At 44.8% G+C, this 16,335-nt stretch overlaps 2 protein-coding genes across 4 annotated transcripts; both read right to left on the reverse strand.

The window, feature by feature from the left end:
• Positions 1-590: 590 nt before the first annotated feature.
• On the reverse strand, positions 591-10,212 carry LOC125000959 (major facilitator superfamily domain-containing protein 6-A-like). Of its 2 annotated transcripts, XM_047576759.1 has the most exons (8): positions 9,917-10,212; positions 7,743-9,282; positions 6,939-7,036; positions 5,391-5,552; positions 3,491-3,589; positions 3,109-3,407; positions 2,822-2,825; positions 1,598-1,751 (listed from the first exon to the last, which is right to left on the reverse strand). In XM_047576759.1, exons 2-8 carry the CDS (start codon positions 9,278-9,280, stop codon positions 1,744-1,746), a joined length of 2,208 nt encoding a protein of 735 aa, XP_047432715.1. In that variant the 5' UTR covers positions 9,281-9,282; positions 9,917-10,212; the 3' UTR covers positions 1,598-1,743. The 2 variants fall into 2 exon arrangements, with proteins under 2 accessions (XP_047432714.1, XP_047432715.1); XM_047576758.1 differs by lacking the exon at positions 2,822-2,825 and having other exon boundaries at positions 591-1,751.
• A 469-nt stretch (positions 10,213-10,681) lies between these two features.
• Positions 10,682-15,832, reverse strand: LOC125000941 (chondroadherin). 2 transcript variants are annotated; one of them, XM_047576713.1, is made up of 5 exons: positions 15,735-15,832; positions 15,479-15,618; positions 15,203-15,263; positions 12,651-12,966; positions 10,682-12,433 (listed from the first exon to the last, which is right to left on the reverse strand). In XM_047576713.1, exons 1-5 carry the CDS (start codon positions 15,798-15,800, stop codon positions 11,343-11,345), a joined length of 1,674 nt encoding a protein of 557 aa, XP_047432669.1. In that variant the 5' UTR covers positions 15,801-15,832; the 3' UTR covers positions 10,682-11,342. The 2 variants fall into 2 exon arrangements, with proteins under 2 accessions (XP_047432669.1, XP_047432670.1); XM_047576714.1 differs by having other exon boundaries at positions 15,203-15,280; positions 15,479-15,814.
• Between the last annotated feature and the right edge of the window lie 503 nt (positions 15,833-16,335).

Raw genomic sequence — 16,335 nt, forward strand, 5'->3', positions numbered from 1 at the left:
TTCAGCTGAGAGAGAAAAGAAAAAAGAAATCAATGCTTGAGTCTGGATTTTTCCTGGAGCGTTCACAACGTCTGGAAGCAACTTCAAGTTCATTTACTGCATGTTCACACTCCATATTTATTATTTTTTATTGCACCATTTGCCTCAGTTTACCTTTAGGTGTGAACTGATGCCACCAGAACGCTGCTGAATAACGGTCAGCGGGAGAAAATTAGTTTTAGAGTCGAGAAGAGTTGCAAAAGTCACAACTTCTGTGCAAAAGAAAAAACAAAAACACTAAAATAAATTTGCATTATTCACTTTAAATCTTTGGTTCTTGAGATTCTGCAGAAAATATCTCTCGTATGTGTCACGCTGACGTTAAAGCCTGAGGAGAAAAACTCAAACACCTGATAAGTTATATAATAATAATAATAATGTTGATTTCGGTGCAAAATCTGATTTTTTTTTTATGTATAAACTTGATCTTGCTTCCAAACTTTTGCCCTGTATTGTTTAAACCATATTAAATGCATTCATTCAACAATAGAAAAAAATAAGGCACATAAGGGTATTGAAAAAAAATAAAATAAAATAAAAAAACATGTCTGTCAATTTTTCCCCAAAACGTCTTTTAATCGTGGCTTCGCCGTTACAGTTTTCCTACACAACACTGATTTCGTTTGGCATGAAAATCAAAGACCGGAAGCTTCGATGTTTAAAAATGACGGCACAGTCGAGGGCTCCTCAGAGAAGCTCTCGTCACGAGAAGTTAGAACAATAACGGTGATTAAGAGGTTTATAAAGAGGCACTTAGTCACGACGGCTCCTCCAGCTCGATCGCAGAGTCAACTGGTCCCGTTAGTCCTCAAAGAGCCGAGTTCGTCTTTTAGGAGAAGAGATGAAACCTGAACGAAGCAACATGTGAGCAGGCGAAGTTATTCTGCAGAGATAATTATATAAATAACTAATAGCAGACGATAATAAACCTGTCAAACACGTGGTTTCTATTTGGATTTATCCATTAAAACGTTTTAGGATCTATTTCAATCATTTTCTTATTATTTTACAGTTTCAAATTAAAAGCATTAAAAAAAAAATGTAAATTTTAGATGAATGTAAAAACTCCCTGAAAAATAAAAAGCTGTAAAATATGATAATTTAATTTGCCTTAAAGCTGCACATCACAGGGGAATAAACCGGATTTAGATGTAGTTTCTTCAGCTTTCATCTCTTCTCTTTTTTTTTAATTCATTTAATAAGTCATGAAGAGGCACATTTACATTTTTTTTTTTTGAGGAAATTCCCTTCACACTCCACCGGCCGTTAATATAGTGCACATGAACCTCAGCCATTAAAAGTCCCCGCTACAAAAAAAAACCTCCAATAACTTAAATTAATCTGCCTCATTTAATGTCCGCATATATTTATATATGTATATATATGTACAGTGTTTAGAAGCTGAGCAGGTTTTAACACTGAGGCTGAGACAAAGAGTAAAGTGTGTGTTTCTACAGTGTGTTTTCTGCTCTAACGGCAGCGTCTCCTCCTCCTCCTCCTCCTCCTCCTCCTCCTCCTCCTCCTCCTCCTCCTCCTCCGTCTGAATCAGGGTGTGTTTGCTCTTTGTTGCAGTCTGACGTCGTCGGCCGGGTGGCGTCTGTCTGCGTGGGCATCCTGGGGGCGGATGCTGGCGAGTCTGAGCCGTCGTCACTCGGGTTTCCGTGCGACGTCGCCACCGCCTCGTACTCGGCCGACGCCTGCTCCTTAGGTACCTAGCAACGGGGGAAACTTTATTTACAAACACATGTCTCTATTAAATTGGGACTAATTATCATTAGGGGGCCGGAAAAACCTGATTGCGGTTGAGGAAACTACCTGACAAAGCGAATGCTGACAATGGTAACGTAGATTATAAAAGAGGACTTCCCTGATCTTCAGCATTCTCACTACATCTCCATCGTCTTCTTCGACGCTTTGTCCCGTAAATCGACCGAGAGTTTCTTCTGTTCTGCTACAGCCGAGTGTTCGGTTTGTTAACAGAGCCCGACCACGCATGCACACATGCTCCTATTTAAACCTGAACTTTAACGAAACGTCTTCAAGAAACCCCGACACGAATGAAAGGAGCATCCAGATAAATGTTTCCTCTAAGAAAATCATAAAGATCATCAATATTTTTTTTTAACTGTTTGCTGGTTTTATTGTTTTGGCTGGTCGCTGGTTATTGAATTAAATCACTTATTTAGCTCTAATAACTGTCTTACTCTCAGTTTTGTAGAGATAGAGGGTTTTGTTGCAGCGTGCACAAAGCAGTGGCCTCATTAGAACCTCGTCTAAAAATATATCTAAATATATAAAAAAATAGAGCATTTCTGTTTAAAATTAGTTAAAATTTTCATGCAAGTTAAAAAAAAAACAGGCTGAGCAACGCGTCACCGTGACTACGCTGATGTGGTTGATCGAGGCCTCGGATCAATCAGATCAATCGCGGGGGTCAAACGTGGGGCAGTGGGCGGGAGGAGGGGGGGGGGGGTCAGAGCCCACGTCACCCAGGAATCACTCACACACCCCGTGTGACGTCAGGACTCAGGCGTGGGAGGCCCCACAGACGTACGTACGCATGCATGCATGAACACGCCCACAACCCACACACACACACACACACAGGTATGGATGAGTCACTGTTATCACCACATGCATCAACACACACACATACACAAACCCCAGACATCCCCCCCTCCCCCCCCAACGCGTCTGTACCACCACCGCCACCAGAACACACACACATAATAGTTTTCCATTGACCTTCGCACGCACACACACACACACACACACGTCTCACCTTTCTTCAGAGTGTGAGTGAGTGGGCAGCCGGTTAAAGGAGGAAGTGTCAGATTAGTGAAGGTTAAGAGACATTTCTTACAGAGTCAGCAGATGGAAAACAGTGTGTTGTTATAATACGATACGCCGTCTATTGTGTGTCTAGTTCCTGTGACGGCTACACAACAATCTCAGTTAATATCTCAGTAGCAACACAAACAAAGTGTCTTTCAACACTTCTCCCAGGCTACATCTGTTAGCATCATGCTAAAGCTGTAGTAGTTAGCTAAACGTTAGCTGGCCGTGTACCTGCAGCGGCTGATTCTCCAGAGGTGGACCGCCGCCCTTCGTCATCCGCATCATCTCCCTGATCTGGACGACGGCGAAGGCGATGGTGACCCAGGGGGCGCCGGAGAGCACCCAGGCCGGCCTGGTCACGTCCTCCTGATCCTCCTGGTGCTTCGTCTTCTTGACGGGCAGCGCCGCGGCGCGAGCGGCGGCGGCGGCAGCGGCGCTGCCGGCAGAGCTCTGGCTCTGGACCAGGTCGATGGTGGCGATGGGAACGGGGCTGGACGGAACCGGGATGTTCTCCGCCAGCATCTTGTCCTCTGAGAGACACAGGGTTAGAGTTAACACTTTGGTGCTTCAGAATAAACTAAAATGTTAGTTCTTCGTCGACGTGTTCTCAAACCTTTGCCTTCGTTCTCTCCAGTCAGACACTGGATGAAGGAGAAGATGAGGAGGATGACGAGGGAGGCCATGCCGATTCCTCTGAACGTCGCTGCAGCACCTACACAACCAACACAACCAGCAGGGAAACGATCAGACTCAACAACATGTTTATTATTTAGCTCCTTAACAGTCTCTCTGTTTCCTGAACACGAAACCTTCATAATGTCACAGAAAAATTTAAAATAGTCGTGAGCAGCGATACGATTTTATAGATACTGGTGCATTATCGATCCTCTTATCGATTCCTTCTCTGAATGTTTGGTCTAGAAAAAGTAGGCGTTCGTGGTTTAGTGTAAACAGAGTTCTACATTTTACTGAGATATGCAAGAGATAAACAAATAGGAAACTGGTCACTGGATCCTAGATGTCTAGACATAATAAAAATTAAATAAATAAATAAAATAAAATAAAATATTTTTCCTGTACAAGCATGCTCACTGGTTCCCAGATCTCTGAACATAATAAATAACTAAAAAAATAATATAAAATATTTTCCTGTGCAAATATAGTCACTGGATCCTCAATCTCTGGACATAAAAAAATAAATTAAAATAAAATAAAATATTTTTCCTGTACAAGGACGATCACTGGATCCTAGATCTCTGAACATAATAAGTAAATAAATAAATATATCAATAAAAATAGCATAAAATATTTTGTCTGTACAAAGATTGTCACTAGATCCTGGATCTCTGGACATAATAAATAAACACAAAATAAAATAAAATATTTTCCTGTACAGGGACGATCACTGGATCCTGGATCTTTGGACATAGTAAATAAATAAATAAATAAATAAATAAAAATAAACTAAAATAAAATATTTTCCTGTGTAAGGATGGTCACTGGATCCTAAATCTCTGAACATAATAAATTAAATTAAATATTTTGCCTGTATAAGGATGGTCACTAGATCCTGGATCTCTGGACATAATAAATAAATAAATAAATAAAAATAAAATAAAATATTTTCCTGTATAAGGACGATCACTAGATCCTGGATCTTTGGATATAATAAATAAAATAAAATAAAATAAAATAAAATAAAATAAAATATTTTCCAGTACAAGGATGATCACTGGATCTTGGATCTTTGGACATAATAAATAAATAAATAAATAAAAATAAAATAAAATATTTTCCTGTATAAGGACAATCACTAGATCCTGGATCTTTGGATATAATAAATAAAATAAAATAAAATAAAATAAAATAAAATAAAATAAAATAAAATAAAATATTTTCCAGTACAAGGATGATCACTGGATCTTGGATCTTTGGACATAATAATTAAATAAATAAATAAATAAATAAATAAAAATAAAATAAAATATTTTCCTGCATAAGGACGATCACTAGATCCTGGATCTTTGGATATAATAAATAAAATAAAATAAAATAAAATATTTTCCAGTACAAGGACGATCACTAGATCCTGGATCTCTGGACATAATAAATAAATAAATAAAAATAAAATTAAATATTTTCCTGTACAAGGATGGTCACTAGATCCTGGATCTCTGGACATAATAAGTAAAATAAATTAAAATCTTTATCCTGGGGGCAGCTACACTTCTTAACCGGAGATTGTGGAACACATGAAACTCTGACGCTGTGTCTCCATCCCTAGTGAGGAAACCCACCTTTCACTCAACGCTGCTGGTACAGTTCATTATTCTGAGTATCCCACATATCTGAGAATCTCTTATGAGCTACTTTCTGAAAGACACGTCCTCTGTGGAGGCTGTTTGAGACACAGACCGCCCCTATTACTGTTTACAAAGACCCTGTGGACGTCCTGTAACACACACACACACACATCGAGGAGCTTCTTTTAGAGCTGATGATGAAGTCGTTACCAAAGTAATTGACGAACACTCCTCCCACCATGGCTCCACAGCCGCGGCCCAGTCCGAGGTGCAGACCCTGCAGGATCCCCTGCGCCGACGTCCTCAGCGCCGGGGGGACGGCGGCGCTCAGGAAGGAGATGCACGCCGCCCAGACCGAGGCGTGGGTCACACCTGCAGGACACACACAGGAGACTCACGATAAACTTAAAACAAAAGAATATTTTAGCCAAAAAAAAATAATCTTTCCAGTTCTTTTTCTCCTTTTCACACTTGCTAATATTTCACATGTGTGAATGAACAGCTGAGACTCTGAGCCTCCACATTTGTCTTCAGTAGCGAGAATCACACCTCGTTCACCAGGGTTACTGAAACCGAGGCCACAACGTGCCAGCAGTGATACACAACAATCACACACAACCTAATTATGGCGCTGCCTACACTCACCTCGTCTTATTTTCTACGCGTCTGTTGTGTTCTTACTTTGAGTCCTTTGTGTTAAACATTTTTTTTGTTTTTTGAAGGTGGAAGTTTAGTAACTATTTTTATTCCTGCTACTTAACTCAAACTACTTCAGCTGCGTAAACCTAACCGGGGTTTTTCGGGGCGTCTACGTCTAACCTCAAAGTCCTTGTTGTCTGAATTTAACCAAGTGTTTATGTTTCCGGAAAACCAACCGAGGGTTTTTGTGGTCTAGACCTCACCAACTGTTTTAGTTATCGAAGTCTGCCTGAATATTTCAGGAGGACAAACCCAAGAGACCGTTGGTGTCACAGGAACCGAAGCGCATGTTTGTAGTTGCAGGACGCGCTGGAAAACAAGGAACTGTGACGCTGAAGTTCTGGTTTTGAGACGCGAACATAAAGAGCGTTTCAGCATCAACGCTGTGACACGTTATATGAAAACATGTCATAATAACCAGCTCTATGTGGATATTTCTGACCTGCACAAACACTTGCAGCTCAGCTTCCTGTCACATGACTGCGACGCCTTCACATAGGGCCCCACATCGAGCACTCGGGGTAAACAACAGGGCTCTGCCTCGGCTCTTCCTGAAATCCTCTGCTGCGTGGAGATGTTATCAGACGTGGAAACAGTGAACACGCTCGCTGTCGGCCTCGTTTAATTGTTTGTCTGCTTGGCTTCAGAGTGAAAACAGGCAGCGAGCTCTCTTTTGTTTATCCTGCTAAGGCGGCTGTGTTTTCTCAGGGCGGACGCCGCTAACAAACCGACCCGGCTCTCGCTGCATGAGTCGGGTTTATATGCATAAATCTGACTAATGCACCGTGCAAGATGAATGCTTCCACCCTCGTTTCCAGTAATCTCATCGAGAATAACCGAAAAGTAACGAGCCAGCAGGAGCAGGTTCCTAATTTAAACGTCTTCTGAGTGAACCTGTCACACCTCGTCCCGTCTGGGGATCGTTTCAGATCCAGCCAGTGGACGGGGCTGCAGGAGGAAGGAGGCCGCCTGATAAGCGTCCTGTAAGATAAACACAGTCTGCTCCTGAGTGTCCCCGGGGTCCTAGAGTCCCACCCTGCACACAAAGACGTGTTTTACCTTGGAGAACCTCCATGGGCAGGACGGTCCAGGCGTTCTGCAGGTAGGAGATGTACAGGTAGCGGGCGGTGTTGCAGGCCAGGCCGATGTACAGCACTCTGAGGAGGAAGGACAGGGCGGATTTAAGGTTATATACTTTAATAAATAAAAGCTACGAGGACAGAAGAGACGTCAGTGAACAGTTAGAGGACGAGGAGAATACATGAAATTTGTGCTTTAAGCTGCAAAAAACATGTTCGGGAAAGCAGCAGCAGATGGTTCACCCTCTGCAAACAGGCACTTAAACAGGGTCAACACATGACGTCTGCACTCTGTGGTCACTTATTAACACGGCGCCCCCGTTTATAAAAGGAAGAGAGACAACCACAAAGGGCGCTACACCTGCAGCTGAAAGCAGGAAGTGTGTTTGCAACATCCTGACACATCCTGTGTGCGCTAGAAGACACTGGAAGAACTGTGAGTCGTTTAAGTTTTGAATCCCGTGTTGACTCTAGAGACGTTTTCAGAGTCAACAGAGAGTCTGACGGGAGCTGCAGCCTGAAATCTAACACCTCGCTCTCGAATGTCCGGCCCTGAATCGACTTGGCCAGAAACCGAGAGCATCAATGACAGCGTTGTCTCAGAGAATTACATTCACACGTCACTGCAGCCGAGAGGAGGACGGCTTCATTTAAAGCCATGAACGCACACTTTCAGCTGTTTATCACCCAATAAAACTAGAAAATATATTTTCTAAAGTTTGTAATCATTTTCCCAGATTTCCATTAAACTTAAGAACAAGTAATTGTCCCGTCCGTCTCTTACCGGACGTGTCCCACCAGCTCGATGAACTTGTGGCTGGTGAAATAAGCGGCGAGCTCCGAGATGTGGCTGAGGACGGAGCAGACCCCGAACAGCGTGGTCGTCCCCTTCAGGTCCTCCAGGTGCCAGTACAGGAAGCTGAAGACGAAGCCGTAGCCGAAGCCCATGAACCAGGCCACGAACAGGACGGAGCTGTAGCGCACGCTGCACAGCAGCTTCAGGAGGTCGCTGTAGTGGAACTCCTCGGTGGAGTCGGGGCTGCCGGGAGTCTGGTCTGAGGAGCCGGAGCTGGAGCCGGAGTCGGAGGGGTGAGGGGTCCCCGCCGCCTCCTCCACCACCTCTGGAACCTCCTGCCGGTACTCGCCGCCCTTTTCGAAGTAAAACTGAGTGGCCACGATGAAGGCCAGAGCCATCAGCACGCCGAAGACGATGAAGGCGATCTGGTAGTTGTGCAGGCGGAAGTCGGGGATGATGCAGCCGATGCCGTCGATGAAGACGGTGATGTGCGTGTGGTCGATCCAGATGCCCACCAGCAGCATGGCCAGACCCCAACCCAGGGAGCCCCACATCCTCTGGAGGCCGTAGCGGTCTCGGGCTTTCCCCAGGTACTGCAGGGTGACGGTGTCCACGATGGTGACGGCCGGGGCGCTGAAGAACTCGCCCACGATGATGACGAGCAGGATGATGAGGAAGATCCTCTCCACCTGGTCCTGGTTGTAGATGATCTGGTATTGCTTGGTGGGGGTTGTGGTTGTTGGAGTGGTAGTGGTGGTGGTGGTGGTGGTGGTGGTGGTTGTGGTGGTCTGCAGGGTGGTGTTTGGAGTGAGCTGGGTGGTGTTGAGGGGAGCTGACGTTGTGTTGTTGTCGACGCTCCGTTTGTGCCGGTAGAGCTCCCTGGAGAAGGAGTCCAGGGCGTCAAGAAGCTGGTGCAGCTCCAGGACGCTCCGGCGGCTCCGGGTGTGGTTGGTGGAGTTCGTCGGAGGCGTGACGTTACTAGGAGGCGGCAAATCAGTCGGATCCACCACGGCGCCCTTTTCCTCGCACCTCATCTCGGCTGGTTGGACGAAACCGATGCCGCAGTTGAACACCAACCAGCAGAAAACGGAGAACAGCAGCACGACCTTCCCTTTCTTGAAGCGGTCGGCTACCACGCCCCAGAAGGGGGCGCTGCAGAACTCGATGAAGTAGCGGATGCCGACGAGCAGCCCGCTGCGGCTGGCCGACATGCCCAGCTGCTTGTAGTACACCGCCAGTAGCGGGTGCAGCGAGCCGTAGGCGGCGTAGAAGAAGAAGTAGAATATTTTGGAGATGAGGAGGTGGGTGTTGATGCGGAGGCACATCCTCTCGCAGCAGTCGATGGAGGCCGACTGGGAGGCCGGCGGCTGCTCGGGCGGCGTTTCGGACGCCGGCGCGGCAGGTGGCGCCAGCGCGCCCGCCTGCTGCCCCATGGACAGGGTGTTAAATGGCTCGGCCAGGACATACTTCCTCTTCTGATCCTCCTCGTCGTCCGTTAGGATGGCAACCTTGTCGTCTGCAGGCATATCTGGAAGATAAGGAAATGTAAGGAAATGAAGGGGAGAGTGGCTGCAGGTTTAAATAAAGATGTGTCACTCTGAAATAGAAACACAGTAAAAAAAAAAATAAAAAAAGAATTGAACCATTTTTAGCAACAAAGGAAATCTATTGCTGGTTTTCTCTAGAGACTTTTAGTCTGGCAAAAAAAACAAAAAACAAAGCAGTGAGAGCTTGAATAGATGAGTCTCTGAAGGAACATTTAAATACAGCAGATGATTAAACACATTTTATAATTACTCCGAACACTATGTTGCTTCAAATCAATGGATATAAATGAGTAAGAATAAAAGGACGTGAAGGGGCCCTGAAAGGACCGCGGGAGGTTCTAGGACCACAGGTTGGAAACCGCCCGTCTATCAGATGACCAGGCGGAAGTTCATGAAATATTACACAAAGACGCTCCTCATTTCACACGTAAAAACAAGCACAACTCAAAACAACAACCTCAAATTTAAGGAATCCAACGTAAAGTGTCGCTGTTCATTTTAAATACAGGTTGAACGGAAGTGAACTTAAACAGACCGTGTATCCTGAAATATAAATAAAAAATACACACAAATAAAGACTAGAGTAAAAGAGGAGATGACATTAGAGGCTCCTACCTGCTCAGGTCACCGCTCCCATTAAACTATGACTGCGCAGTTTCTGTTCAAATTCCCTTTCCTCGTTCGGACATTTTTTTTAAACAAAACCCGTCATAGTTTCTACTACAAACCAGCGGGTGATGTTTAAATGCACCGTGTCGCGTTCATGTTTTTATTTAAGCTCGAATTTGAAGCGTTTTCTTTTTTTTTCTTCCGGCTTTCTCTTTGTATTGAGAACAACAGCAGCTCGTCAAACCGGAGATCCCACCTGTCCTCCTCTCTAGGAAACGACAGCCATAAAGTCCGCCATTTTGTGCCGCGACCACTTCCTGTCAAAAAATATTAAAAATAAAACTCGCTATTTACGTCTTTTTTAAGAAAATTAATTAAAAATATTATCAAAAAATATGAATCAATATAACTATTTTTATTTTCTATTAATACTAATAATATTAATGTCGTTACTGCGAATACCATTACTACTAATAACGGTAATTTTACGTCTTCTCCCCTCCACAAATTTTAAAATAACTTTAGATTACGAATTATTCAATTAAATTATCTTAACCGTACGAAAAAGAAATAAGAAAAAAATAAGTTTCAGAGTTTCAAATAAAATAATTTCATTAACGTATCTCTACTGCGCTTTTATTTTTGTCTACTTCCGGTGTCTTGTCCCTCCGCCTAAACGTCAATTAAAGGGGAATCTTCCATTAATCACAGTCACAACATGGAAAAACGTTCCTCATTCATTTTAAAGAGACACTGTTCAACTAAAAGAGCTGTAACTCACGGTAGAACCTTTATTTATTTTTGCAAATATATATCATCCATTTTTTTTTAAAAACAAAACAAAACACAAACATTAAATCAGAATGAAGAGGACTGAACTCACCACTCAGTAGCGCAGACTTCATAGGTGTCCCTAGAAAATACCAATATACAATGTGTGTATATAAACACACACACACACACATACTAATATATCACAACTTACTTATACTATAACTATCACGCAGATAAATCTCATTAATTAACCTCAGAGTCAAATATTGCAGAGGCAGGTTTAATTATTTTAATTACTTAAGTTGATTAAGTCACCATAGAAGGAAAAAAGCAGACCCCACCCAGCAGCTGCTTGAAGCCAGTGCAGCTCTTTACCTGCAGGGGGAGCTGTCCACCCTCCTGGACAATTTAAAAATATAGAACAACCACAACCACCACTGCTTTAATTTCAAGACATCTGTTCATACATAAAGTGATTTTTCAGCCTTTTTTATTGAAGTGAGAGGACGTAGCTCCCTGAATATAGTGCATATTTGTAGGAAGACGGGAAATCCTGACAAAATGATCGGCAGAATCTGTGGGATTCATGCAACAGTTGTGTGAAAATACAGTGTATAAAAAAAGAAGAAACAGACAGACAGAGACGGGAGACACGTTTTTAATGATCCGACTCGTCCGAAAAGTCCTCCTGCTGCGTCCAGTGCATCGCCTTCTTCTTCTTCTTCCTCTTCCTCTCGCCCATCACCATGGCGGCCAGCACGGTTATCACCACGGTGGCGGTGATGATGAGCACCGTGACCGTCTCCGCGATGCACAGCTCGCTGTCCACGTCCATCACCAGGTAGTCCTGGAGGACAGGCGGCGCCATGCAGCTCAGGTTGTAGTAGTCGTCCAGGAAGAGCCTCTGGATGCTGCGCAGCTTCCTGAAAACCCTCTGCAGGTCGCAGTCGCAGTTCCAGGGGTTCCCCTCCAGCAGGATGTGGGTGCTGTAGGTGTGGATGTTCAGGAAGGTCTTGAAGTTGATGGTGGACATCTTGTTGTCGGCCAGGCTGAGCAGAGTCATGCTGGTGAGCGGCTTGAAGACGCCCACCTCCGTGTCGCTGATCCGGTTCCCGGCCAGGTTGAGGACCTCCACCGAGCGCAGCATGGAGAACATGCCGCTCCTCAGAGACGTCAGCTGGTTGTCCTCCAGGTGGAGCTGCCTCAGGGAGCTCATGGAGGAGAACGACCTCACCTGGATGGTGTGGATGCTGTTTCCGGTCAGGTTCAGCCTCTGCAGGCCGTCCAGGTGCAGGAAGCTGCGGCTGTCCAGGCTGCTCAGCTGGTTGTGGGCCAGCTGGAGCTCCCTCAGGAAGGCCAGGCCCAGGGAGAAGCCCTCCGACAGGGTGGAGATCTGGTTCCAGCTCAGGTCCAGCTTCTGCAGGAACTCCAGCTGAGAGAAGCCGCCGTCCTCCACCGCGCTGATGTTGTTGTTCTGCAGCAGCAGCACCCGGAGCTTGCGGTTGCCGCTGAAGGAGTCCCTGGGGACAACGGAGATGTTGTTGTCCGACAGGTCCAGGAGCTCGGTGGTGGGCGGGACTCGGCCGGGCAGCTCGGTGAACAGAGCCCGGGAGCAGATGGTGAACCTGAGGTCTCCGGGGCAGTCGCAGCCCTTTTCACACCAGCTGCCGTGAGACCTGGAGGAGGCCTCCGTCAACGCCAGGAGGAGCAGCACCAACTCCTTCATGGCCCTCGACGGCTCCCGGAAACCTGAGAGAAGGTTTCACCGGTTAGATACCTCCATAATCTAGACGACTCTATAGATCTAAAAGAGTTCAAACAACTATAAAACTTCGACTAATAAATAAAAAATCCTTCCATGCATTATCCTTAAATCACAGCCTTGTATTTTAATCAAGAAACAAACCTCTGGCACAGTTAAAGTTAAATCAGAACCTGTATGAAACACATTTTCGCTGGTTAATACCTGAATTAGTTCCGAGTGTGGAGAGAGGACCGATGTTCTCTTGGCGAAAGGAAATGTCTTTAAATGCGTCGCGCAGTTTTAAAACAAAAAAAATAAGGATAAAAGCGTCTCCAGCTGCTGTTTCTCTGCTTCGTTTCCTGTAAAACTCCCAAACAGCTTCTGGTTCCTTATCGTGACGCGACAACTCGGCCCCGTTCAGCTGCTGCTGCTGCTCCAGCGTTTCTATCATCAACATCCAGAGAGCAGCAGGTGGAAAGTGGACATGATGGAGGTGGTCACGGCCCGGAAAACCCGACGAGCGACACCACAAAGACTTCTATAAAACAGAGTGATGGAAAGAGACACAGAGCGAAGGGGGAGGGCTCGTCAATTATTCACCATGCAGGGCTGGTTCAGTGCGGGAGGGAGGGTGAGGAGGGGGGAGCTTTAAGAGATTGAACTGGGCCACAGAGATGAGAATTAGAAGGTCTGGGTGGATTTGATTGATTGCAGACGCAGGGGTGTTTATCTCCACTTTGTTCCTGGTTATTTATAGATTCATACATTTAATCACTACGAGGGTTTTTCTTTTTTTTGTGTTTGTTTCTTTGTGAAATGTGTGACGCAGCAAACGTGTGTCTTGATTAGGGCGGATTTCATAAATTTAAAAGAGGTTATATTTATCAGTTATATCAGTGGTTTATCTCCAGATCATCCGTCAGGTCAAAGATGAGCAGCTGCTGGATTAAAGTATAAGAAAACTATAACACACGAGCGTTTTTTTCCCGTCTTTTCTAACACATGGGACGAGCTGCAGCCCAGATGTGACGCTGTTTACATGCGTGGAACGAAGCAGGGACGCGATGGATGGACGACGATGAGTGGACCTGTTGGTCACAGAGAGGGAAGATTAACACTAATACGTCCAAATCCGCTGCAGATCAAACACTTTACAGCGTGCGTCCATTAACTGGGGAATCACAGCTCGTACCTCAGAGTCACACGTTTTATTTTACTTTGTTTTTAAACCTTTTTTTAATGCACCTCCTCAGACTCCAGGCTGCAGACACGGCCGTGATGGTACAGTAGTGATATTGGGTGTCTGCAGGGATCCAGTTTCACTGCAGCCTTTGACTTGACCTGAATAATTGTGCAGTTCAATAAACAGCAGCTGGGATCGACTTCAGTTACCTCCCTGCTCCACATTTAACACGATTATTGCTAAAAAAACATCTGATTGTGTGAGAATTCAAAGCCTAATTTAATTTAATTAAGAGTTTTGTCTGTGGGGATGATTCTTTAAAAGGAAGAGGACAAGTCTGCAAGAGAAGAATAAAAAGTTCAATCAAAACCGTTATAATTACAGACATTCAGCTACAGATGTTTCTAATAAACTTTTACTACAGATGTGTCCAGCTGAGAGCAGCCAGTGTGTTATCAGAGCGCGGGAGGATTAGAATAAGACGGGATCCCCCGACAGAGAAGGTCGTGGAAAGTGGCGAAGACGTTAATCCCCGTGGACGAGGATTAACTCCGACGTTCTGCCGCCGCTGGGGAACATTAAAGTCCCGCTCTGTCTTTATTTACATCGCTTTCTCCGGTGGATTGGCCTCCGCTTATCTGAGGACTCCATCGTAACTCTAACTACGCCAGATTTACATTCATCCAGAGCCCGTCTGAAAACCTCACACCGATCAGCCATAAGATTATGACCTCTACCAATCAGCACCTTTCAGAACAAACGAACGCCGTTCAAAGTGCTTTATAGTTTGATTAAAACAGAAATATATATACAAAAAAAGACACTAGAAGGATAAGTTAACCCTCGAGCATCTGTTTAATTCACTACTCTTGTCCGAAAACTACTGTAAAAACTTAACTCACGGAAAATATCAAATTTTCATGTTTTTTTCATAGTAAAAAAGTATTAAAATTGGCATTTAAAAGGTTAAAATCCTCAAAATGATTGAATATTTGGTAGTTTTGTAAAGTGCTGAAGTGCTTTAAGAGATTTATGCAGAAAAAAATATTAATCAGTTTTTATAGTATTTTATAGCATTTTTTTATATTTTTAATGCACGATTTTGTCTGCTAACGTTACAAGAAGGTGCTTTATTTCCACAGTGTTTTGTTGACCTATTAGAATTAATTTCTTTTTATTTCAAAATTTGTGTAGAGACGGACTTTATTGCAAAAAATTTTGCCGTATGCACTAACACAGACAAAATAGCAGCAAAATGAAGAGATGAAATGACTCAAAAAAGATAACGATAAAAGAGATTAATAAAGACAGAAAATATAAAACTGTAGAAGAGAATAGGAATGTGACATGAAAGCCAGATTGCAGGATGAGGTTCTAGCCCACATTTAAAAGTGAATAACAGTAATTATGTGGTTTCTCATGGCGCCTGCAAGCGGATAAATCAAGAAGTAGGTGAATATTCAGTCCTCAAAGTTGATGTTAGAGGCAAGAAAAATGTTCCCACGTTCCCAAACTGTGATGCCTGCACAGCCGGGTCAGTGTTCCTGGTCTGCAGAGAATCCTAAAGGATCACAGTGATAGAACAGCTCACCTTTAGGTTAATCTGGAGTCTGCTCTGCTGAACTGAAGCTGCAGTTCGTAGTGTTGGCCAGCTGGGGGCGCAAGAGGTCTGCTAGAAAAAACGAGGAGACGCAGCACCAATGGTCATGTTTACATGAAGCAGTAAACGAGATAACAGGTTTAAAAGTAGTTAATAGTAGCTTGATACTAGCAGTGACGGTGGCAGTAGTGACAGTACGACAGCAGCAGTAATAAAGCAGCAGCAGTGATAACAGAGCTGTCAAACGTCCCGTCCCGTCCCTCACACCTCTGTCCAGTGGACCCGTTAACGAGCTCAGCCTCTGATCCAACGTGGCAGCTCGGCCTCGGCGACGGGAGGAAGAGCTTTGAAGAGGTCAGGGAAGCAAGGATGTAACAGATTGTCGCTGCCGACTCATCAATCAGCCGCTGGGATCCGAGAGGAGGTGACAGTTAATTACTGCTGCGGCCAGTGGAAGTCAGACTCATCGCTCTCACCCTCGTTTCCTGACGTAAAAATTGATAAAAATAATAAAAAATAATACCTGCAAACTGGTCTGACACCAGTGGACGACGTTCCTTTGAATAAACTTCACGTCTTTCATCATCATGATCTTGTTTTGAGTGATGATGCCACCTGCTGCTATGGAGACATCTTCCCTCTCAGATCTACAGTGGTGCGTTCAAGTGTAACGGGACGTTTGGTGCATCCACCGTCTTAAACCGTCCTCCGGCGTCTGACCCTTGACCTCTCTATGTATGTATGTATTAGTGTGCGCTTCCAGACAGACGGTGAAGAGAAACAGCCGCAGGGACGTTGGTAAAAGAGGAGCGTTGGAGTTTAGGACATGAAGACGCCCGGTCTCCAGCGGTTTGTGGTTGTCAGTGTGGATCCATCAGACCAACGGGGAGGCGTCCACCTCCTCTTTTTCCTCCTCTTCTCACTTTCAACCTCCACCTCCTCCTAGATTCAGTCGTTTCCCTCTTCCCTTCCTTTTTCCCCATCCGACATGTCCTCTGATGACTTTATCGTGTCCTCCTCGTGCCCGGTTCCCGCTCCGGTCCTTGAACCTGCCTCCTGGTGGTGCGTTCGGTATCTAGGTCAAGGTTGTGTTTCTGCTTTCTAGTCTGAACACACACACAAAG

Source organism: Mugil cephalus, chromosome 23 (assembly GCF_022458985.1).
Source record: "Mugil cephalus isolate CIBA_MC_2020 chromosome 23, CIBA_Mcephalus_1.1, whole genome shotgun sequence".
Taxonomy (NCBI): Eukaryota; Metazoa; Chordata; class Actinopteri; order Mugiliformes; family Mugilidae; genus Mugil; species Mugil cephalus.

Coding starts and splice junctions, on each gene's coding strand:
- LOC125000959 (XM_047576758.1), bottom strand. CDS start 9,280: ATGCCTGCAGACGACAAGGTTGCCATCCTAACGGACGACGAGGAGGAT. Junction 7,037..7,742: donor GAGCTGGTGGGACACGTCCG/GTAAGAGACGGA, acceptor CTTCCTCCTCAG/AGTGCTGTACATCGGCCTGG. Junction 3,408..3,490: donor TGGAGAGAACGAAGGCAAAG/GTTTGAGAACAC, acceptor TGTGTCTCTCAG/AGGACAAGATGCTGGCGGAG.
- LOC125000941 (XM_047576713.1), bottom strand. CDS start 15,800: ATGATGATGAAAGACGTGAAGTTTATTCAAAGGAACGTCGTCCACTGG. Junction 15,619..15,734: donor GGTGTCAGACCAGTTTGCAG/GTATTATTTTTT, acceptor CTCGGATCCCAG/CGGCTGATTGATGAGTCGGC. Junction 12,434..12,650: donor CACACTCGGAACTAATTCAG/GTATTAACCAGC, acceptor ACCTTCTCTCAG/GTTTCCGGGAGCCGTCGAGG.